At 36.4% G+C, this 25,863-nt stretch overlaps 1 protein-coding gene across 1 annotated transcript; it reads right to left on the bottom strand.

Annotated features, from left to right (window-relative positions):
* Positions 1-7,882: 7,882 nt before the first annotated feature.
* LOC132110488 (sphingosine-1-phosphate phosphatase 1-like) lies at positions 7,883-24,238 on the bottom strand. The gene is made up of 3 exons (XM_059517135.1): positions 23,295-24,238; positions 14,650-14,739; positions 7,883-10,980 (listed from the first exon to the last, which is right to left on the bottom strand). Exons 1-3 carry the CDS (start codon positions 23,937-23,939, stop codon positions 10,429-10,431), a joined length of 1,287 nt encoding a protein of 428 aa, XP_059373118.1. The 5' UTR covers positions 23,940-24,238; the 3' UTR covers positions 7,883-10,428.
* Between the last annotated feature and the right edge of the window lie 1,625 nt (positions 24,239-25,863).

Raw genomic sequence — 25,863 nt, 5'->3', positions numbered from 1 at the left:
CTGGCATGAACTATCAGCACATCCCACGAGCATCAGGATCAAATGGCACCTTTTTACTCTCAGTCAGCTGCGGTTTTTATGTATATTTCAGGAAATTAGTGATGAGAGCGCGCGCGTATGCACCTACGTCATCACGTACACGTAGAACTACGCAAAAAAAAAAGTTCGATTCCCACGGTTCAGTGTTCTCTGGGTTTTGAAACTTTTGAAAAAATAAACCTATTTTTTTTAGTTTCCTTATGTTTAATTATAAATGGACATGTTAAAGTTTATGAGTAGTGAATACTTTTTTCCCCAATTTAGGGGTTTAGTACAGTGATATATTAATTCGTTTTCATTTTAATTAAAAAAAATACTAATTAAACAAATGACATTTGCTTCCTGGGGGATTTTGGGGTGCTTTCAATTTCAGATTAATATAGCCTATGTATTTGAACACGTAATTCTTGACTGTTTATTTTAAGGGTGTTTACAACACACGTAGCATCCGCAAACACCACGCAATTGTCAGTTTCTCAGTTTATCTCATCTGTTATTTCCTGTGCTAGATGCCAGATTCACATCACGTGAACTGCGACACTGTTAAATATTGCTGAGGGTGGGGCTGTTTCCGGTCGCTGCATGGAATACGAACAGATGAACAGTGCTGTCCTGTTGTGGCTTGTGTTGAGTTCAGCATAGTGAACCTCATCAGGCTTAAGCCTAAATTACATCAGAATCATTAGCTGGACTCTCATTCTCTGTTTTTACTGTCTATGGTTTTTACACTATGATAATCAAATACTGAAGACAGTAGAATCTACTCTGAAAAGTGCATAACAATGTGCTCATAAATCTCAGAGACAAACAAGCATGTTTAAAACTCACATTTGAATTTCAAAGCACACTCAGTCCAAGATCACTAATGAGATTCAACAATACAATAATAAAAAATAAACTCAGTCAGGAAAAAGTGTGCGATTATGAAGTTGTAGCCAATTAATACTGCATCGCTTGAGATAAAACACAATAAAAAATAAATCAGCTTTTTAGGAAAGGGCAATATTTATTTCTAACCATATTAAATGTAGTCTACGAGTCATCATTTATGTCAAAGTTGTAATTTTAGTTAGAATAATAAGAAACTGTATGGCTGTAGTATAAACAAACTCCATCTTTCAACAGCTGAGGATGTACAAAAGCTGCATCAAAAGTGGCATTTAAATGTATTTACTGTGTTTAATGACTGTTTAATGAAGATTAGAGGTTCCATAAATGCATTTATACAGTAACATTGCAAATGCATAATGTTGCAAGATTAATAATGTACTTTTTTAAACATACATACTGTATTTGGAAAGATTGGAAAAATGCAATACTTTTAAATAAGAAACCAAACCACCAGTAGGTGGCGGCAAGTCACTGTCCTAATCATTGAGTCATCGATTCAAACGATTTATTAAACGGCCGATTCATTCAATAAATGAAGCAAGTGACTGTCTTAATGAATGGCTCACTGAATCATTGACTCACCCGATTCGTTCAAAAAAAGGTGAATCATTCAGTAACAACAGTGTTGCTCGGAGATGTGTGACTGCTTTGTTTAGAACTATTTCTTTAGAGAAATGTACAGATAAAAAACCAAAGACAATTTGAGCATTTTCAATGTCATGTGTTTAACCTCAAAAGTGAACTTTAAACTTTGTTTTTAGAAACATGTTGCTAACAAAACAAGAAATGTAAAGTTCTGTAAAAACAGGTGCTTTTATCTAAAGTGACTTAAAGCAGAGGTTCTCTACTGGTCACAGATCACACAATTATTGCCTGCTAAGAGAATGAAAACATGGAAAACAAAGAGACAATTAAAAACCATAATTGTCAACATGCTTATTTCATGAATACAAAATGATTTTACTTAATCATACAGTTAATGTTTATATTTTAATGTCACTTTTAAGGACTATGATTTGTTGCTACATGATGTAAAATCTGGGTCCTGAAGTGAAACAATTTGCGATCCACTGATTTACTGTGCTATTTATTAGACTTCTGCTTTAAAGGCAGGGTACGTAATACACTTATAAACAACTTTCTTCCAAATTTGTTTAAACTTTCTATATATATCAGTGCATAATTAAAATGTAAGTACTCTGATAAAAAGAGTATAAAAATCGAGTGACTCTAGACCGTTTAATCTGTATTAAACACAGCTCATTATTTCCATTTCGGGACGAAACATAGGATTGGCTTAGGCGACTGTCACTCTCTCGCAACCATGGCAACCACCCTTTTGCCACACATGACCTGCCCACTTGCGCGTGCACGTTTGATTTGAGGAATTCAACAGGCACGGATCCTAGGAATACCAAAACAATGGCAGAGAAACAGCAAGCAAATTTCACAGTACCAGCCTATGCAGTTAGTGAAGGCAAACCAGGCAAAAAAAGGAAGACAGTAACAGTACAAGAAAAGGCAATGAACAAAAAGTCTTTGGATAAACAAAGAAATAAAACGCGAGTTTATATCGGCGTGGCTTTCCAGCGATGGCGAGAACTGAGGGAACTCAAGGGGCTGAAAAGTGACTCCTTGATGGCTTTATTTCTGCTGGACAGGTAAATCTTTCTTTTTGTATTTTGATCATACATATTTTTTTCATGAAGCATGTGTCATTAGCACACGTAGCTGCGTAATATAGCTAACATAACATTACTTAGCGAGCCGTAGTAGAGGCTTTGGAAGGAGCCCAGAAGGGAGGGGGTAGAGTGAATGGAAATAATGAGCTGTCTTTAAAACAGTCGTGAGAGGTCTACAGTCACTCGATTTTTATACTTTCTTTTTCAGAGTACTTACATTTTAATTATGTATTGATATATAAATAAAGTTTAAACAAATTTGGAAAAAAAGTTTTTTATACATTTTTTTACCTACCCTGCCTTTAAGCAAGAAATTGTTTAGTGTCTTGATCAGGGGTTTTATTTTTTTTAAATGCCACAGACCCCAAATATGATCATTCTTGTTCATGGGATTTGCTTTCTAAACTTTAAGAGGCAACTATATATTTTCATTTATTAAGACCCAATTTATACAGTAAAAACTAATTCTATAAATATGTATAAAATACCATTTGGAAAATATTTAGTTTACTGCTACTATTACATTATTATATCATTTTTGACTATGTTAATCTACTGTTTGATTTATTATTTATTTAAAACTGATTTATCTGATTTTTATTTGCATCAAATTCTCTATTTAATTACATTTATTGGTGTGTTTGTTTATTATTATTATTATTCTTTCTTTCTTTCTAAAGTTTTCCAGTTTGAAAACCCGGGTCTTGATCAAGGACACAATGGTTTGAACCCAAAATCCATATTAAATTATACAAATAAATCAATAGAGATTACCAAACCGATATGACTTTAGTTAAGACGACTATTTCTCAATTATCTAGAACGTGTTGCAGAATTATTGTCAAAATCAAAGAATATTTATTTGCATATTAAGGTTACTTAGTTAACACATTGTAACAAAGCAGAAATTTCGCGGCCTAAAGTACTGAAAACATACTGATAATTAATAATATTAGTAAATGCCTCTCTGTTTTGCACCGTCTATGGTTTTACACAACACACTCAAGACATCAGTGTGCCACATCCTTCGCTTCTCCCCGGAAACACAGTGATGCTGAACATTAGTTCCGCAACGGACACATTTTACGATACACTTTCTTTTTTTACGATGCATTTATTCTAAAAAATTTATTCTAAAAATAACTGTAGTTCATCAACATTTCTAAATGTGAGACACGACGACGGATACTTTATTTATTCGTATTCGTGTCTAACATGTGAAGAGGTAAGAAACAGAAACTTATACAGCGCTTTGCCGCCAGTAGATGGCAGTGTTTTTTTTTTTTGTATTAGAAAATGAGAAATTGTAAAACTGGACGCATGGCATATTCTTTCTTTCTTTTCTTTTAAACCCCATACCAGCTTCCAAGGCTATATTCATGTAGAGAATAAAGTGCAATCAATCAAACGACATGGCATATTCGACATTGCGTTATTGATTCATTCATCCTTCCAATATACATGCGAATGATATAATTTCTTTCTGTAAGTCTGTACAGCTGCTAATTCGTTTATCTATTTCTGTTTTCAAAAAACCGGTGGAGAAGTTTAAACATGAAGAAATACCTGGGACATTTATATCGGAGAGTGAATAAATAACTTTATCGTCATTGTGATGAGATTTCCCTTGTCCGCTTGTCTTCTTTTGTTACACCCCCAAAGGACACAAACAGGAGTGAAACAACAATCAGCATTGTCATCAGATGAAGACGGCAAGTGTTTTGCTGACTTGAGCAGTACAGCAGGCCCAGCTGCTCCATCTTATTGTTGAGTGTATTTGGGGCTGAGTGCATGATGAGAAGCAAAGAGGTGTGTGTATTATAGAGTACAGTGTGTGCTGAGTAGGTATGCATACACACACACAGGCCTGTGCCAGCAAACAGAACAAAACAACCTGTCTTTAACCCTATAAAGCCTACTGCATCGTATGTGATACATACATTTCTAAGAGATCTAAATGATCGACATGATCAACATTGTGCTGAAAAACCTGTCGTTCACAATCTACTACATGCCTTCATTTGTCTGATTGAAAGTTAATATTTTCAGGTTATGTTACATGTGTCTTTTTGCTGTGAAATCTTGAATTTATTTTTTAAAAAGTAAACGTAAGGAAAAACTTTTATAATATCAGTTATATTTTACTGGACTGAAGCACGTTCACTTGATTATACATAATATTAGTTATAAGGATCTCATTGATTTGCATTACAAGCTCAGAATTTCATCTTTACTTTTTGGCCATAAATAAAAACATCTGCTTTTGTGTAAGTGAAAATGATCTCAATACATCACTATATCATATTAAAATCTGATGCCTCAAATATGATACAAAACAAAAAAACATATGTAATTTTTTTTTTTAATGAACACAAATAAGCTCTTGCTCATTTTTCTAATACAGGTCCTTTTCCAAAAATTAGCATATTGTGATAAAGTTCATTATTTTCCATAATGTAATGATAAAAATTTAACTTTCATGTATTTTAGATTCATTGCACACCAACTGAAATATTTCAGGTCTTTTATTGTTTTAATACTGATGATTTTGGCATACAGCTCATGAAAACCCCAAATTCCTATCTCAAAAAATTAGCATATTTCATCCGACCAATAAAAGAAAAGTGTTTTTAATACAAAAAAAGTCAACCTTCAAATAATTATGTTCAGTTATGCACTCAATACTTGGTCGGGAATCCTTTTGCAGAAATGACTGCTTCAATGTGGCGTGGCATGGAGGCAATCAGCCTGTGGCACTGCTGAGGTGTTATGGAGGCCCAGGATGCTTCAATAGCGGCCTTAAGCTCATCCAGAGTGTTGGGTCTAGCGTCTCTCAACTTTCTCTTCACAATATCCCACAGATTCTCTATGGGGTTCAGGTCAGGAGAGTTGACAGGCCAATTGAGCACAGTAATACCATGGTCAGTAAACCATTTACCAGTGGTTTTGGCACTGTGAGCAGGTGCCAGGTCGTGCTGAAAAATGAAATCTTCATCTCCATAAAGCTTTTCAGCAGATGGAAGCATGAAGTGCTCCAAAATCTCCTGATAACTAGCTGCATTGACCCTGCCCTTGATAAAACACAGTGGACCAACACCAGCAGCTGACATGGCACCCCAGACCATCACTGACTGTGGGTACTTGACACTGGACTTCAGGTATTTTGGCATTTCCTTCTCCCAAGTCTTCCTCCAGACTCTGGCACCTTGATTTCCGAATGACATGCAAAATTTGTCCAAAAGTCCAGTGCTGCTTCTCTGTAGCCCAGGTCAGGCGCTTCTGCCGCTGTTTCTGGTTGAAAAGTGTCTTGACCTGGGGAATGCGGCACATGTAGCCCATTTCCTGCACACTCCTGTGCACAGTGGGTCTGGATGTTTCTACTCCAGACTTAGTCCACTGCTTCCGCAGGTCCCCCAAGGTCTGGAATCGGTCCTTCTCCACAATCTTCCTCAGGGTCCGGTCACCTCTTCTCGTTGTGCAGCGTTTTTTGCCACACTTTTTCCTTCCCACAGACTTCCCACTGAGGTGCCTTGATACAGCACTCTGGGAACAGCCTGTTTGTTCAGAAATTTCTTTCTGTGTCTTACCCTCTTGCTTGAGGGTGTCAATGATGGCCTTCTGGTCAGCAGTCTTACCCATGATTGCGGTTTTGAGTAATGAACCGGGCTGGGAGTTTTTAAAAGCCTCAGGAATCTTTTTCAGGTGTTTAGAGTTAATTAGTTGATTCAGATGATTAGGTTAATAGCTTGTTTAGAGAACCTTTTCATGATATGCTAATTTTTTGAGACAGACATTTTGGGTTTTCATGAGCTGTATGCCAAAATCATCAGTATTAAAACAATAAAAGACCTGAAATATTTCAGTTGGTGTGCAATGAATCTAAAATATATGAAAGTTTAATTTTTATCATTACATTATGGAAAATAATGAACTTTATCACAATCTGCTAATTTTTTGAGAAGGACCTGTATAGTACATCTTATATGACTAAAAAGGGAAAGGAAGAGTTTTTTTTTAATGTGAACTGCCAGGGCAAATCTTTCCGACTAAGCATGCTCAGGATTGCTCAAACATGTAGATCAATATTTCAGGCATTACAGATTCATCATTGATCTCAGCAGTAACACTTAAGCTTCCTGTGGAACATTGACTTAGCAAATGTGTTTGTCAAACCCAGTCATACGATTCTGTTAATAAGATGCCATTTCTTTCTTTTTTAAAAAAAAAAAACAGACCAAAGTAATAGCCTTTTTGCTTTTTATTGAGCATTATATTAAAACATAATGATGTAGGAAACAATAAAGAACATCAGATAACAATTTCTATGAAAAAATTTACAAAAATTATATTTATTAATATAAGGGAACAGGTCTCCTTAGAAAACTACATTCTAGGTTGGTCATTTGTTTTTTGAGTTATATTTATGCACTTTTGGTGCCTTTTTTATTTTGAGACGAAGTATTGGGTGGAGAGAGGGAAGCAGGAACAGTGAAGGACCTTGAGATGGGAATAGAACTCAAGTCGCTGTGAGCATAGTTGTTGACGACTCAATGCACTAATCATGAGGCTATCTGTGCCGACTTGGTTTGTGCATTACATTTTTAATCATCTGGGAGTTTGATTCTTCCATTGTCGAGCGCTGGATGAAGGTCAGCAGACTTTTGTTTTGTCTGAATGTTCAGTTCAAAAGTAATATGTTAATTTTGTTTTATTTTTAATAGTTGCAGGTTTTATAATACAACAACATGGAGCTCTTAAAAATGCCTCCAACAATATGTAGAGATGGCAAAGTCATCTGTACTTACAGATAATCAAAAAGGAAATCATAAAGACCAAGATTAATATCACACAGGAGAATCAAAACTCCAAAAATAACAATTTACATAAACACGCATACAGTATCCAAAGCTTCTGGGACACATTTGGTACAGAGACTGAAAAATGACAATGAAAACATCATAAGTAGCAAAACAACCAAACTCAGTGTCTTTACATTGAAATAAACATCCAAAGCAATGGGAGGGTGTCTGTTCAAATTATACAAATGTTACATTTCTGTAATATATTCATGACATGGTTATGACAGCAAAGTGAACACCAGTGGAGGATAAATGACATTTAACATGCAACTTTTTTTTTTCATTTTTCTGAAAAACACTAAACAAGATGTAGCGCTAACAGATAAACCCAGTCTTATTTTAGTATTTGTTTTATGTTATTACAGTATTTAAAAAAAATTCTGAATTAGCTTTTTTTAGTTTTTAATTTAATTTTGTGCTTTTGTCATGTAGTTTTTTTTTTTATATAAAGTTTTAATTTCTATTTAAGTTTTAGTAATTTCATATGCCAATTTAAACTTGCATAATTTCAGTTAATTGCAACATTTTTTTTTTTTTAGTAGATTTAAAAACACAACATTGCATGAATTAGGATGGCTTGAGCAGAAATCAGTCATTCTGATTCAGAATGTTCCACTTAGGTTAAAAGTTTGTCAAATGCTCTATTTGTATGAAGGAAGAATGGAAAAGAAACAGATGGGAATAATTGTCTGTGCTTATCAAATATCGCAGAGATTTATATAAAAGGCACTGTGTGGTATCCAAATCAGATCTGCTTATTCAGAATAAGCTGTGTTATTTCCAGTAAACCACAGAAAACCAAATCAAAGGAAATAAAGCACTTTCAAATGAAAACTCCACCACTGGACCAGTTTTGTCATGAGATTGATCTAGGTCATGAGCAGGACCACATAGATTCTGCTGCATTTTTCTTCATTTGGTGCTGATTATAGGGAAATAGTTTTCATTTAGACATGGGAATATGAGGTAAAATGACCTGGGAGTACTATCTTTTTATTGTCAATGTTATCAAATGATATTAAAATATTGTTATAAAACATAAAATAAACAAGAAAAGGCTACAGCATGTCTTGAGCTTTTTGAATGATATGCAATCCAATCTTTTGAAAATCTGCAGATTCAGTGTAGGAGTGAAAAGGGAAAAACTAACCTACATAATAGATTTACAAATACTGAGAGCACTCATATTTGGTCATAAACAACACATGACATTACTAGAACACAAGCCTGAGAAAAATGCTACAATCTACCTACTGCCATCCATAAAAACATACTTATTAATGGAACCACGTGGTAAGGAACAAGCCCAATTGGTCCAGAAAGTAACTTTGCCTCATACTTATAACCTCTGACCTTAAAATGACAAAGATCTGCATTGTTGTAGGGTCCAAGGTCAGCATTGAATTCAGCTGAGAAGAGTAACTGGCTGTCTCATCATTCAGAGATTCCTAAACAATCCTGTTTACAGAAGTGAGGAGTTAGGAAACCACCTCTTTCAGCAAAAAAGGAACATAAGTGTGCACAAAGACACACAAGGCCACAGGAAGACTATTAACACGCACACAGCAGTGTCATGCAATAAACCGGCGACATGCACAACAGTAGGCAGCAGAGCAGTGCAATCTGGGAAGTGCATTTAAATCAGTACCACAAATTCATCTTAACTATACATCAAACACAACCTTAACTATCATTTTATGATTATCATTTATTCATAGGCTGAGTGACAAACCTGACATTTACGAGTGTTTCAACCTGACTGAAAACACACTGCTAAATGCATTTATTAGTCAAGTGCTGCTTTTCTGCACATATTTAGGCACACACACCTTACCATGTTCTAAGCAGCAACTTATAGGGAATATAAGCAGACTGAGATTTAAGATCTTATAAAATTCTGATTACGAGCCAGACTCCCTGACATGTATTTAATATAAAAACAAAAAATCCAATAATAATATGTAAATCATGAGTGCATCAACAAGACGTTTTAATGAGTGAGTGATCAGTTCAATGGACAGTGAAAAAAAAAGAAAAATTCTGTCATCATTTACTCACCCTCATCTCATTCCAAACCTGTGCAACTTACTTTCTCTGTGGACAACAAGATGGAACGTTGGGAACCAAATTAGAGTCCATAGACTTCCATTATATGCACAAAAAGACATTTCTCAAAATATTTTCTTGTGCTCCACAGAAGAATGAATGTCAATTATTGAACATGAGGGTAAATGAATGACAGAACTATAATTTTGCATGAACTATTCGTTTAAAGCTTCTATCATTACAAAGGTCTTTGGAGAAATAGTCTAACTTGCTTTAGATCTGAAATTAAACATCTCAATAAACTACAACAAAATGACTACAAAGATCAATGCTGCTCCCAATGCTAGCCTTTTCTATTAACATTTGAGATTTCAGATTCAAATCTCACAAACATAAGAAACATAAATGCTGGCATCAGTTCCAGCCTATTCATCAGAGATTTTGCACCTTAAAAAAAAAGAGAAGTTTCAGTCAACTCTTGATGCAAGAGTTTGAGTCATCCTACTGTGGCATGAACAAAACTTGTCAAAAGATTGGTCAAAATTCCTCTAAAGTTTGATAATTAGCAAAAATGCTGTATTGCTTGCGAAAAATATAACAAGCACTGTAGTACACAAAAGTTTTCAATTTTAGATAAGAATAGAATCTGATAGATATGCTACTGTACTATACATGCAATGCAAACTGCATAGAAAAAAGCAATATTCTCTGGATCAACACCAAACAGGTGTTTTGAATAGAACATCTGATAAAACTACAGTGTAAATGATGGAAAACGAGTCATTTGGAAGATGCAGCACAGTGTTACATGAAAGGCATTAGTTCCATCCAATCTTTGATTCAAAGGGAGTTGCCGCTGCAGTCCAATTGGCCTCTTATTGGTCGTAAGAATTGGTGTTTCTTGCATCTAATCACAACAGGCCCACATACGCAAAAAGGAAAGGCACAAGGAAAAGCGCATTTAACCCCACTGTTCCGTAGACGATATAACGATATGGCAGCTCTACCTCCATGTGCTGCCTGGCTTTCCGAACGTCATTGCTGGGAATCCCAAAGAGCCAGCAGACGAGCGGGATGGTGAGAGCCTTCATTACGGCTCTGGTAGCCAAGAGAATGATGACACCGAGGAGAAAGCGGAGTAGACAGAGTCCGATCAGGCTGAGGGTGAAAGATGGGGGCTGAAGAGGCAACACTGATGCAGGTGGGTCTGGCAAAAGGCCCAGGTGGTAGTTGATGTGGGATGCCAAGGCGATACCTGCCCCAGAGCCCAGGATTTGGGCAGTGTCGCCACGTGAGGTGCTCCAGGTGTCCAAGGTGAAGGAGAAGAGGCCTAGTCCTACGTGAAGGGAGATGATGATGAGCGGCGCGTAGGGATGCGTGCGGTTAAAGGTGTCAATGATTTCCAGAGCAGGACTGAAGACCAGCAGGATCAGCAAACTGAACAGAAAACCAGCAATAATGTCCTGGAGAGCATACAAAAAAAACAGATATATCAACAACAAACCACAGGAATAAAAACAAAACGCCTGTGAGACCCAAAGACGTCATTAAAAAACAAAAGGTAATTTACACAAAGAGGCTGGTGTAGAGAACATACATATTTGAATATCATCTTATTTGACATGTAAATCTGTAGAGGAAGTTTGACCTAATAAACAAATGTCATTCTGAATACATTGCTACAAAAGCAAGAACGGCATGTACAAAGGAAAAAGAGGAACAACAGGAGAAATAAATACCTGTACACACCAACCCAAATGTTTGGAACAAAATTTGTTGATCACAAAGTACAAAGTCGATGAGGAAAACTAGGATGTATTAACTAGGTGTATTAAAGCGCCGCCATTACAGTGTAGAGTGTGTGGAATGGTGCGCTGTGATTGGTCAAGCGGATATATCACATTCTGCAAAATAAAGGAGACTGGCGTTTGTCACGGTTTGAAAAAAAAGGGAGAAAACATGATAATAACTCTAAATAACTCTATATACACACGTATACATATACACACACAACAACATAATGAATAATAATTTTTTATGCTTTTTGTCTTGTGAATATGAGTGTTAAGACAATCCCACAGTTGTCAGGGTAACTATCTCTAGGGCAACAGCCACTCATCTCCCCAGATGGATGAGGTCACCCTGAGGGTGATATTACTGCTTAAAGCAGACATGGAACAGAAAGCTCAGATGAAACACCACATTTTTTTAGGAATGTGGAAAAAAAAAACCTGTCATCCAGACACCTCAGCAACAGCTGAAATCATGTTGCAAAATTACACTGTTTGTTACTGTAACGAGATTTGTACAAGTGCATCATACATGTTTATAATGAATGTGGATTTTGAGGCAGCATCGGGCAACATGGGACCCAAACAGATGGATGTAGTTAAACCAGGCTGCTCACAGTCTATTAGAGTGGCCTCAGGTCACACAAACACACTAATTATTCAAGCCATGCGTGATTTTCCTTTAAAAAGTCAAAATGTTTTGTAAAGACTGATTACATGGCTCTGTGGAATACTTGATTCTGACTCTTATCCCTCGATAACAACCGGTAAAAGCTGATAACAAGCTCATCCGGGTAACTGAAGTCAGCACTATACTCTTGCTAGGAACAGTTTTTCTTCATGGAAGCTTTGAGTTTGGTTAGCTAATAAAATATGAAAACTCAATTCAATATGTGTGTACAATTATTTAATTACGGACTTGCTCTCTCGTTTCAACTGATTGTTTTGTCCATTTGTAAGGGATTATAAGATAACGAACAAAAAAGAATTGTCCTAAATTAATATCTTTTACCTCCTTAATTATTTATATGGTGAAATGTTGTGTAATAAGTGGTGACTGCACTGTATTTCTTAAATGTCCTTAAAGTTTGAACTTGCCACCTTGCTCACAACTGCTGTCTTCACATTAGCTTTGCATTCAAATATTTAAACTCAAATCAATATTTTGTGTCTAATTATTTACTTATGTGGCAAGTAACTGTGTAATAAGTGGGATAATGTACCTCCAGCCGGTTGTTATTGCAGAATAACCTCATTCAGGGTGACAAGACCCCTCCGCTTCGAGTCAGGGTCCTGATCACCTTGTCGGAGGGTTATTCTATGATAACAACTGGCTGGATGTACATTTTCCCTTACATATTAAATTGACCTGCATCCACACACAAATAAACACTACTGCTGGCAATTATCTGGCCCAGTAAAGAAACACCAGAGATTTTTTTTCTTCCTAGAGTGACTGCCTTAAAACAACTACACACACAACATTTACATTTACATTTATCCATTTAGCTGACGCTTTTATCCAAAGCGACTTACAATTGCTATATATGTCAGAGGTCGCACGCCACTGGAGCAACTAGGGGTTAAGTGTCTTGCTCAGGGACACATTGGTGTCACACAGTGGATTCGAAACCGGGTCTCTCACACCAAAGACGTGTCTTATCCACTGCGCCAACACCACCACCACCCACCACACAACACACCTAACATCAATCATCAATCAGGAAGTCGGCCATACTAGCGGCACTGAACAATGCCTCTGAACCGAACAGAACTTGTGTATGAGCTTGGCGAAAAAACAAAGTAGTTCATTATGTCGGGGTAAGAAATAGAAGGTGTTGTGGAGAAAAGTATTTTCTGTTATGCAAAATAATGCTCAGAAGGCAGTTCAAGGATATGCAGCATATGTCGAAATGTAGAAAAATATGTGCTTTCATCTGTTCTTTAGTTACGATTATTTCATTTATTCACTACTTACTATTCATTATTAATGTTTCATTTCACTTTTAGTTTGACTCTAGTTTTGTATTTATTTCAGGTTTTATATGAAAAGTTTCATGTAACGTGGTTTAAAATTAATCCACAGCGTAAATCCATTTCAATGAATATGTTTCTAAAAATAAGTTTGAAAAAGTTGGTAGCATGGTGGTGGTGATGTTGAAGTTGAAGTATAATGAACTATGGTTGAACACAGAGTTTATTTTTTACAATAATTCAAAAGCCTATGGAAAAATCCTATTGGCTTTTTGTCATGGGAACCCATGTGATGCTGATTAGTGGTCGACCAATATAAACCAAGCCCGATATATCGTCTGATTTGTTTTTTTTTAAATATCGGCCGATACGTTTTTCTGCTTGGCCGATGTGTTCGAGGCAGTGCACCAGACTTTTATTTTGATAGTACTGAGAGCGGCAACGCCTGAGTGCACACAGATCACACTCTCCCTCGTTTGCTGTCGTCATTAACAGTTCTGTCTAATATGTATAGAAGTTTGTCTAATAATCAGATAGAACGGTTAAACAAAGTAATTAATGTATAACAGCCGTGAGATCTTAAAGTGTGCATTTTTATTCAGCATGATCGTGTGTTCTCTGTGTGATGGTCGGTCTGTGTGAACTGAATGCTTTAAACTTGAAACTCGTGATTTCAAATTATGCTGCACTTTATGCATTTGCCCACTGTCATATTCATGTAATTTTCACTGTGTGCTGTACGTTAAATGAGTGTTTCACTGGATTTATTTGAAAAATATCCTAGTGCATTGTATATTGTTAGTATAGAAGTAGAATTAGTACCAGTATTATCTTTTAATAATAATTACTATTATCTATTTTTTTATAGAAACCCTGAAAATCGTAAGCATCACTACCAGTCCTAAGTTCATTTAAAATGACAAATATGCATTTATATATTTTTACTTTCTATCTCTGCGTAGTGCTTAATTATCATAATATAATGCTTGAATGACTAAAGATTTAAGAAGCTGTACCATTTTACAAAGATAAGCCGATTTGGTTGAATCAATTACACACACATGTATGTGGATTCAACCAAATATATAAATATATATGTGTGTGTGTGTGTGTGTGTGTGTGTGTGTGTGTGTGTGTGTGTGTGTGTAATATAGTACAGTATATCAGTCTGGCAAATAAATAAAAAAATTTACTAGCCGATGGCAATTATATTGCCATTGTGTGCATTAATTAATTTAATCATTCATTAGTACAATATGCAAAAAAAGTTAACATACAGCCCTGTCCATCTCTAAAAATTACATCTTTAAACAATTTATTATTAAATAAAAAACGTTTTATGTTTTTAGTTATTTTAATTTGTCTTACCAGTATGGAGTGCATGCCCATGTATATGCGGCTCGAACACACTAGGACACACCAGCTGATGGCCAGAGAGAGACCCAACAGCATAGGATACTGTGGAAACAAACCAACAGTTTAGAATATGCTTCAGTTGATGAGATAACTTTTGCTAAATTTCACAATGAAACTCATCAGTCCTGCCATAGATGTTAACCATTGGTTACCTGTGTGTTTCCATAACTTCATAATTTCATCTGATTTATGTGTAAATTAATTAAATGGTACATTGTTCACATTTTATCTACAACACAAACTGCACAGTAATAACCTAAAATGGATTTTTAAACTGCTTTAAAAATTCAGGTGAGTTAGAAAAGGAACAGGCTAGTCCATCAATGTATATGAATTACAAGCAAAGTATTACACAGGAATGATTTGCTTTTATCTGTTTGCATGCACATGACTGCAGCAGATGCCAAAAAAAAGAGGAATCTTATGTCTTACACTCTGTCATTTCCATGAGTTGTAGTAAGTAAATTTTATTTATAGAGCACATTTAAATTCAGCTTACACTGACCAAAGTGCTGTACAAACAATCATAAAATATAGCAAAGTATAAAATAAAATAATAAAAAATATGATAATACTAATCCAGAAATAAAACAATAAGGATAGGCCATAGAATAAAAATGCATTTTAAGTTTAAGCTACTGCAAAGGCTCTGCCACCTTTAAACTTAAGCGGTGACCGTGGAACGTATAAAAGAGGTTATTAGCAGATCTGAGGGATTTAGGAGCAGAATTAAATGAGATAAGATCAGAAATGTATGATAGGGCTTGTCCTTTAAGTGTTTTAAAAACAATCAACAAAATTTTTAATTGAACTCTAAAGGAGACAGAAAGCCAGTGGAGCGACGCTAAAATTGGAGTGATATGATCACGTTTTTTGATCCATTTAATAATCTGGCCGCTGAATTCTAGACCACCTGCAAATGAGCCAGTGAAGATTGGGGAAGACCTAGGTATAAGGAATTACAGTAGTCCAGTCGTGATGTGATAAATGCTTGAATAACTTTTTTGAAGTCTTGAAAGTAAAGTGTGGATCTTAGTCTAGAAATTATTCTCAATTGATAATAACTGCTTTTAACAACTGAGCTAATTAGCTTTTCAAGGCAAGGCTCAGAGTCAAAAATAACACCTAAATTGCATTTTTGCATGTGACTTAACATATGGAGTGAGACTGCCTAAATTATTAACTATAGACTTTCTGGTTTTAGAGGTACCAAAAATAATCACCTCAGTTTTTTCATTATTTAGCTGGAGGAAATTATTTGCCATCCATATTTTAATGTCCTTCAGACAGTCCATAAGATGCTGCAAATAATGTCTAGATTTTAATGGAACGTATAACTGAGAATCATCAGCGTAGAAATGAAAAGAGATTTTATATTTCCTAATCATATTACCAAGTGGAAGCATGTACAGATTAAAAGTAATGGACCCAGAATGGACCCTTGAGGAACCCCACAATGGAGAGAAACTGATGATGAAGAAAACTGGCCGATAGCCACTAAAATTGTCCTGGATTTAAAATATGATTTAAACCACAATAATGCTGTATCCTTGATGCCAGTTCCCAGTGGTCAAGGCGTGATAAAAGGATGTTGTGATAAACTGTGTCGAAAGCAGCACTCAAATCCAATAAAATCTAAAACTGCATTTTAACCACAGTCCACACCAAGTAGCAAATCATTCATCACTTTTAGCAAAGCCGTTTCAGTGCAATGATAAGTTGCAAAACCTGATTGAAAAGGTTGAAATACCAGAGTTGAATGTAAAAACGGAAGTAACTGCAATAGGACAACTTTCTCCATAACTTTTGAAAGGAAAGGCAATTTTGAGATAGGACGATAATTATTCAAACATTTTAAATCAGCATTGCGCTTTTTAAACAGTGGATGGACAACTGCATGCTTTCAAAACGCAGGAACAGTGCCCGAGACTAAACAGAAATTGATAATTGTTTGGATGCATGATATAAACAAATATATCAAAAGAACCTTTAATGATATAAGAAGAAACAACATCCTGGGGTGAGGTTGTAGATTTCACCTGCATCACTAAGGTCCTCAGATTAGGGCTGGACGATTATGGCCTAAAATCAAAAGCTCGATTAATTGAACATTTTACCTCGATTACGATTAATGAACAACTATTTTGTTTCTGTTTTTTTTTTTTTTTTTGCCCTCATAGTTCACTGACAAGGTTTGCACACTAAGCAGGGCCATAGCTGGGGTCAGCAGGGCCCCGGTGCAGGTTGTACCAGTGGGCCCTGTTTGAAAGTGTTTAATTTGTATGTTCGTTCTGTTTATTTGTTGGTGCTATTTACACAGTGTTTAAGTTTTTTCAAGTTTGTAAGTGTCCAGGTACAGAAACCGAATAATTAAATGTAAAATAGCACTGTAAAACTTAAACATACAGTCAAACCAAAATTTATTCAGACACCTTCAACATTTCTCACATTTATCAATTTATTTGCTATAGTTTAGAAAATGGTAATAAAATGACAAGAACTCAAGAGTTAAACTGTCAGAACAAATTAATCTTGATAATATCAGATAACTTTGATAGAAAGATATGTAATGGATTACAATCAAACAAAACTTCAGACAACAGTCAATACTTCGTTGGCCAATTACCAATCAATGATTAATTGTGTTCAGTCTGTGGTGTGAAAAGGTTGCATTAGCAATTCCGCAAAGGAGAGCTCAGTTCAGTGTTGCTGTCTTTGAGACGCGGCTCTCTCTCACGTGCGCACCGAGCACAGCGCGAGTAACCAGCTGCTCAGTTCAGCTTTTCCACGTCTTGTGTTTGAATGCTTTAAAGTTTTTTGAATGGTTAAATTGGCAAGTGGCAAGGCTTAATAACACGTGAAAATACTACACTTTCATGACGACACGCAGCAGCGTTCTGTCAACTGTCTTGAACATCTTTTTAGACTGGCCTCAGCCAGACGGTTGAGATCGACTAGTAAAGGTGAGATTTTTTCCTATTGAAAGCGCGATCTGACATCATAGCTCACTTTCAGCAGTTATTTTATGTATGTTCGTAACATTTCTTACAGATTATTGCTCGGTGTAAGAGATAAAGATCAGATAAAGATAAATTAGCACAGTACCAGTACGAGTGATTGCGTGTGTGAATTAGTCATACTGTCTCTATATTATTGTGAAGCTGTGGGTTGTAAATAGCATAGTTCCTTCAAAAGTAGAAAAATATGCTATAATAAGTTTTGAGATTCTAAGCTACTTTAATAATAAATCACAGGACAGCGCTGATAAATAGTTTTTGCGTTCCTCTGTGTGCGCAATCTTCACAGCTACTGTTTATATGAGTGTTCGTGCCACAATGCAGCTGCTCAAACATGGGAACTCGATATATTAATAATAGGGGTGTAACAGTACGTGTATTCGTACCCGACCGTTTTGGTACAGCGCTTTTGGTACGGTGCAAGTGTGTACCGAATGACCGAATGCAATATTTTGTGCGCGGAACATTATACATTTTCGTGTTTCCAAACTAACATATTAAGTGGCGGAAGTCTCTGCGTTCAGCGCAAATCCCACCCTGCAGATGATTCTAAGGCCGGCGACACACTGGATGCGTGGCGCAAGAATCTCAGCTGCATGGCGTGTCTGTTTTTAATTCGGCTCCCATGTTAACAGGTTAGAGCTTGCAGACTGCCTGCGTGAGACGCGCGTACATGCTAGAAATAGAAATGCCGTTTCCTGGCAAAATAGAATAGGAAAATGTTTATATGTCATTTCGTACACAAATACATATTAATTCATGACACTTTGATGTTTGAAAGTCTATAGGTTGACATAAATTCAAAATAAAAAATTAATTAATAATTATCGATTTTCAAATATTGCACCTGTCAAACATAGTCTATTTTGCCGTCAATACTGTTGACGGGGTCCTTTATCAGTAGGCTTTATATTTATGCTCAACATGAAGTATAGATATTGTTGTCATGAAGACAAGAGCCTGGTCTGTCGGCGGCCTCCCTCTATATCACTTACTGCAGCAGCAGCGCGCCAGCGCCGCGTCAGGCACGGTTCTGGTGAAGCATGCCTACAAGCTGGGATTGGTAATGCTGCACTGTAATCATAGTTATTTATTTATATTTTTCATTATATTTTATTATCTGATATTGGTTTGAGACTGAGAGTATTTTATTTAGTGGAGAACTTTGCAGCAGTATTTTATTTCTTATTCTATTTTTATTTTATATATATTTTATTAAAAAGTATTTAAAAAAATTGTATAGTAATAAACAACCTGCAGTTTAATGTTTGCAATTCTTTCCCTTACTGTACCGAAAATGAACCGAACCGTGACTTTAAAACAGAGGTATGTACCGAACCGTGATTTTTGCGTACCGTTACACCCCTAATTAATAATACACATCCGATCATCTAATCGCTTGAATGTCCAAACCATAAAACAAATACAAGTGACGAAGTTTAGTGAAGACGCAAGGCTCACCGCTCGCGCGCCATCACTATGTGTTGAACCGGCGTTCACCTCCGTGTTTTGCTTTTATGCCAGATTGGAGAGCGGAGTCATGTGGCTACACACGCAGTAGTATGCTTTTAAGGGGGAAGTATTAGGATTAAAAAACCGAAATAACTGACATGGGCATTCGGTTTCAATTACTTTTCGATTAATCATCCAGCCCTACCTCAGATCAAACAAAGACACCAGCTGAAAGCTATTTAATTGGCTGTATTAACTGGACATTCAAGCAGAGTATCAGCTTATGCACCGATGGTTTTCTGAAGAAAAAAAAAACAAGCAAGCAAGCACACATGCAGACATGTGCAGACAAACACACACACACACACACACACACACACACACCTCATGTTTGGCTGTTGCCCGAGTGTCACCATGACACCACAGCTAATGGTAACCTGCTTTCATGAAGCTGAAGGGTATCTGTTCTGGGTGTGTATCTATATGTCTCAAGTGTCCAATGTCCATGGTAGTATCTTTGAGCGATACCATTCGCATCACTACCACTTGCATAATACATTTGTACATATTATGACCCCCCCCCCGAGGTACAATTGCCGTTCAACCAACAAACACTAAATTCTATCCCTCAGCACAGCCTAAAACAACCACTTAACTACAATTACTGTCCCACAAAGCAAAAGATGGTGAGGCGGATAAAGAGAGAGAACCATAGCATGAAACTTCAAAAAGATCTGCCACACTTTTAAGCGACTATACTAATTAAAAAAATTATAACATAATCATAAACACTCTCTGTATTTTAGCAGATATAATGTAACATTGCATAATTATTTACAGTACAACATTAATTTGTATCAAATTGCTGAAACTTGCATGAAGGTTAAAAAGCAACACATTCCTATCGTTCATTGGAATCAAGCCGCTTATCTGCGTCTTTGGCAGCTCACATCCTTCTCAGACAGATTACTGCTGAGTTTAAACACTCCAGAGATTTGTATGCATTGACGTTCATGTTTAAACATGTACAGTGGTGGATTTACAATAAATGGCTCCAGCTGCCAAGAAAATGACACAGCAAATAAAATGCTGCTTAAACTCAGGGATTTCCATTCAGTGCAGTATAATAAAAGGGAACAGTTCCCTTCAGCTCAGTGAAACTCGAAAAAAAAAAAAAAATCAAAAAATTTAACCTCCAAGTTCTGCTTTGCCTAACAAAAAGACATCACCTGAATGAAAGAGAAAGTGAGAACTTATACAAACAGTAAAATGTGTCAGTTATGTGGAAAATATCTACTTTGGCAGGAATGGTAACACAATAAAAAAAAAAAAGTTTTGATCAATTAAAAATGTATAACATGTAATTTCGGTGCCACTACCATCACCAACTGGAATAGCATAAATAATGACTATTATTGGTCGACAAACAGAAAGCTCGGTCTCAAACTCATGTCATTGGTTGAGCTAATGCCATGGCTTCTGCCTACTGCAATGCAATGTGGCAAAGGATCAGAAGACATGATAAATAGAAGATACAATCAAATCACATGAAAAAAGCATTTCACTTCCAATGCATAAAATAAATGACTTAAAGGTTGAGTTTACATTTAAGAGTAAACCAAATGAACTATAAAACTATGAAGGAGAATATGCATGTCTTTCTAGACGAATAGAACAAATTAACTTGATGTAGCACACACCTCTACGGGGTCATACAGTGTAACTGCAGGGTAAACACGGAGTCAAGGGATTTAGATGAACATAAGAAACATGACCATTAAAAAAACCAAGGATTCAAACATAGAGTTAGAGCGTGTTTGGTTATCCAGACCGCACCTCATGTCCTGAGACCACATGGCACAGACACTGGAACACATGCTGAACCAACTCACAGAGATCTTTTTCTCCCTTTCATTTGATTCTGAGCCTTAGCTAACCTCATATGCTGAACATCTGCCTCTGATTATAGACTATATTTGTGTGTGAGAGCTTTCTCCAGCTGTGTATGCTGGTGTGTGTGAGATAGAAGGCTAGACCTCTGATGCTAAGACTGTATGTGTAAACAAAGTATACTGCATTATTAATGTGGCTGTAACCTCCATGACAACAGTAGGAGGGAGTCTGTGAATGCACAGTGAGTGCCAGCCAGCAAGAGACTGAGGAAGTTTATTTTATGTGCATAGCATGTTTGTGTGTTGCTTAATACTGCTGAAGCATCTTCACACAAATTCAAATAAACACAAACACTTACCCAAGAAACTGACTGAACCATATTGAGGGACCAATGGCTAAAAATTTTCTTGAAATTCTTATCTCAGACATAACAGACTTATGACTCAACAGTCATTTTTTGCCTTTCATTTACATTTGGCAGAAGCTTTTATTATAGTAATAAATCAGTGTTAAAATAATGACAGAATTTCCATTTTTAGTTGGATTATCCCTGTACTGTATGAACTATGGATAACATTAAAATATGAGATCTTATTATAAATGGTAGGACTTTTCCACCGAATCATTACAAAAAATAATCTTAAAAAAAGGAAAAACAGAAAGAAAAAAGCATGCAAATTTCCAGCATCGGCCACTGGTCCCAACGTATTACCAATATAATCACTGATAAAATTATAATAAATATATAATGGACTGGATATGTCTAATCTGTGCATCTTATAAAAATGGCACCTGAAGAGACAGAAAACTTTTTCCAAAAAGAAAAAAAAAAAATCAAAAAGAAAACCAAAGAGGAGAATAAGAAAAAAACAAGATAAAAGATAAAAGAGTGTAATTAAAAAAAACAGACTACACACAAAGCATGGCTGAAGTGAAAGAGATAAGAAGAAAGCGTGCTTATCAAGTGAGCCAGCAGAAGCCATTGGCTGATGACTGATAGCAATGACACGTCTGAGTGGGCCAAAATCAACCTCAGCACTTTAAGAGAAGACTAAACTAAACAACACTGCCTTGAACATTCAAGGCCACTAGTCTCTAAAACCCACAGCAAACACTGGAGTCCCCTGAAAGCCTTTGTACACATAACCAGAGAATACATCTAGCCTAGGCCTATCCAAAAATGAAAATTCACAATTTACTCAGTAATTTATAGCATTAGGTCTAAGCAGCTGCTATTTTCCATGCAATAAAAGTGAATGTTCCTCAAACAAAGCTATTGAATGCTTTGGAATATAGTATAGTACTGATGCTTTTTTGGTGAATTTTGTAGCTTGATGTTGACAACTAGTATCCATCTTCTTTAACTGTATGGAAAAGAGCAGCATAAACACTGGTAAACATGCCACATTTCTCAAGAGTTTGGTATGACATGCGTACATTATTAAACAAAACTTTCATTTCTAGGAGTACTGTGACTTCAAGACATCTATATTATATTACTTTGTTATCTACTGTAGGTGTTATCAGGTCATGATAACCTTCAAATATAGTTATAATACTCTTTAATATATTTACTAAAATTACCAGTGATAATAAATCATCCTACATGCAGCAAGACATAAAAGAATGTTATGTTTGTAACACCTTTTTGTACACCCTGGGTTATCTTGTTCTTCATGTTTCACAATGTTCATCCATTACCCTGTGAAGGAAACTTACACTTTATGCCTTTCAGCCTCCAATGTAGGGTTAGCTTCATAATCTAAGGTTGGTAATGCTGACTAATATACAAGTATGAATACATATCTTAGCACAGATTTAAAGGTGGCCTTTAAATGGGGATAAAGATGATTATGCTGGATTATGCACAAAATAAAAAAAATTGAATTTAATGAATGGACTCAGTAAGTGCACATAATGTAGAACATTGTTTTGAGATTTTAACACCCACACAGAAAAGGATTTTAACAGATGAAATGATTGCACAGCCAGATCTTGAAAATCCACCTAAATAGGTGCCTTTGCAAAGTAGTTTAACTATCCATCTGAAAATGTCCTCACAGATATAGCAAAATCTCGATTGGTTGTTTGATAATTGCTATCTTTCAAGTGAGTGACAGGTTGCTGGAGGCAAGGAACTAAAACTCATATATATACAATTTTGCTATGTGCAAAGTCACGCAACACTCATCCACTTAAATATCATACATATGCTGAATCGTGTGATGTTTTTACCTCCCATCGACGGTAGGTCAGCAGGAACAGGGACAAGGGTATGGCGGTACCGGACATGGCATGCGTGGAGGGCATGCTGTACTCAGAGTTGTAGAACATCTCCACCTTGACCACCGGAGGAGAGGCAGGTCTCGGCCACCGGATCACATCTTTCGTGCACTGGCCGAGATACATGACCAACACCCAGACCACGACCAGCCGGCGGCTCACATACGCGTCTACGTTCCACATGAAGAACGGGAAGAACGAGATATAGAACAGCTCGTTCCCTAGCTCAGTGCCAAGCGTGAACAGGTAGAAAAGAAACTTATTGTCGATGATGAACTCCTGCCCGAGGTCTCCGGTGAGAGAGTTTCTGCGCAACGGCTTTACCGCGGATTCCTGAGCCTCGACCCCGTCTTTATCCAGTACCTGCCCGTTTTCTCCTGCAGCGCCGTTCCCTCTGCCGCTCTCTGGTCTACGGCGGGTGGCATCCCCGCCTCCGTTCTGAACATCCCCGTGGCGAGCGCTTGGTGCCCCGTTACGAAGTTTGTCACGAGGCTCGGTCTCGCGAACCCCGCAAAGCCGCTGGAAGCGCGCGACGTGCTGAGGATCCTGCAAATAGTCCATGAGCCGCACGAATCCCGCTTTCAACCCGCCTGCCATGTCTAGCGACAAACTGCCTAAGTTGAACCCACCCGGTAAAGACCGGGAGAAGCTGGAGCTAACGTTAACTTACTGAGAATGAACCGTGCTGTGGGTTATTAAACCACCCCCTCCATTTCTGTCATTATAGCAACAAAACGCCCAATTTAAGACAAATAGACTTATAGCAATTTATGAGGTTATAGCTAGACATATGAAGAGAAAATTAACCCCAAAAAATCCAACGTTAGTTGCAACGGTTTACAATCCGACCTCTACACCGTATCCGGTTAATGAGAGATCTGCGCGACCCGACCACAAGTTAAAATGGGAGAGGCTTAGCAGCCCGGACATTGTCTGTGATTGGTCGGTCTAAGTACCATGGGTCTAAATAATACTATTAATATTTTAACACATCATTGTTTGATATTAATCCAACTGCTATAAAATATAATTATTTACTTTATACACGTTTAAAATGTTACCCAACCCGCCCCTGAAATATCATAGAGCCAGCATTGTCACGTGGTAGCTGTTACTTTTCACAGCGCTGTGGATTTATTATTAAGAAGGAATGTGTGGCCTGATTTATGATTACATGCTTACGTCGTATTAATCCTTTTATATTTTTAAACGACAAAGCTTTTAGAGTGAAAACGTTTTTATATTTAAACACAGCTCAATGGTTTCTAATGCCACAAAGCAGACCACGCGGTGTCTAGCCCGGTGTTCTGGAATATTTGGTGTCTGTCTGAGATTTCTGTGACACTGGGCGGAGCGTACATGAATATTCATGAGATTTTCTGTTCAGAGTTAAAGCGCCACCAAAATTATTAGTGCTCTTTGGATCACAGAAACTGTTTTCGTTAACATAATTTAATTTTAGCTTCGATCTAATTTAAGCTTTTTTTTTTTATTATTCATTCATTTAGATACATAGACAAAGGTTTCTAGAAAGCCTTAAAAACTTTATCTTTCTGTGAATCTTTAATGACATGTAATTCTCAATTTTATTATTTTAGTTTGTAAAGCCATTTTTATTACATTTTTTTCTGTTCTTTTTTGTTGTTGTTGTTTGTTTCTGCTTTGTTTTTTGTTGTTATAATTGTCTACCACTTTTATGTTGACAGCTGTATTATTCTATGTGTACTATTCTTGAAATTTGAGGATTAATAACAATAATAAATAAAAAAATGTACAGTGTATACCCGGTCTTCCACCATCACTGTGACTCTGGAGCAGCTGCACATACTGGAGGTACAATTTATATCTGCATATATTTATTTACACAGATAAATAGAAAGGACTTAGTGAAACATTCAATATTATATTTTATTTGACTGCATTGCCATGAAAATAGACAATTCTCAAATACTACTTTTAAATCTTTTGGCAAAATAGCACTAAATTCTCTGAGCAATAGTGTTCTCTTTGAAACAAAAAATAACTCCATTTCAAAATAAACTGGATATCTATGTCTATACTTTGAAATGTCCAAAAGATAGCACTTTGAATTTAGGTTTCAGTAAATTACATTCAGAATTTGAAAAAATTACAATACACATACAAATGCGCATAAACAAACACACAAAATATTAATAGTTAGAGTACTAATCATTATTAACCATACCAAAATATTTTTGTACAACTTTGCCTGTTAGAAAACTTTATGTAACCAAAATATGTGAGACATGTACAGCAATATGAGACAAGAACAGGATCGTCTGAGGTTCTGTAGGAGAAAGAATGGAGGAATTTACACTACATTGAGCATGTATACCTTGTTTTCCCTATTAGTTAAACCATGGGTCTGTGCAGTGAATCTAGGACATTGTTATAAGATATTCGGACACCCACATAGCTAGGGTTTTTAGATCCAAAGATGAGAGAGCCAGAAATGTAGAAAATCCCTGTGTGTGTAAAAGGAGGCATTGACAACTCTGTA

The sequence above is a fragment of the Carassius carassius genome, chromosome 30 (genome assembly GCF_963082965.1).
Source record: "Carassius carassius chromosome 30, fCarCar2.1, whole genome shotgun sequence".
Taxonomy (NCBI): domain Eukaryota; kingdom Metazoa; phylum Chordata; class Actinopteri; order Cypriniformes; family Cyprinidae; genus Carassius; species Carassius carassius.
Note: the sequence above shows the minus strand (reverse complement) of the source record. Positions and strands in the feature narration are given on the sequence as shown.

Bases quoted from the DNA above. Each gene is read 5' to 3' on its own strand.
- LOC132110488 (XM_059517135.1), bottom strand. From the start codon at position 23,939: ATGGCAGGCGGGTTGAAAGCGGGATTCGTGCGGCTCATGGACTATTTG. The intron at 14,740-23,294 runs GTAAAAACATCA...TTGTTTCCACAG, and splicing joins TGACCTACCGTCGATGGGAG to TATCCTATGCTGTTGGGTCT. The intron at 10,981-14,649 runs GTAAGACAAATT...TATGCTCTCCAG, and splicing joins TGGGCATGCACTCCATACTG to GACATTATTGCTGGTTTTCT.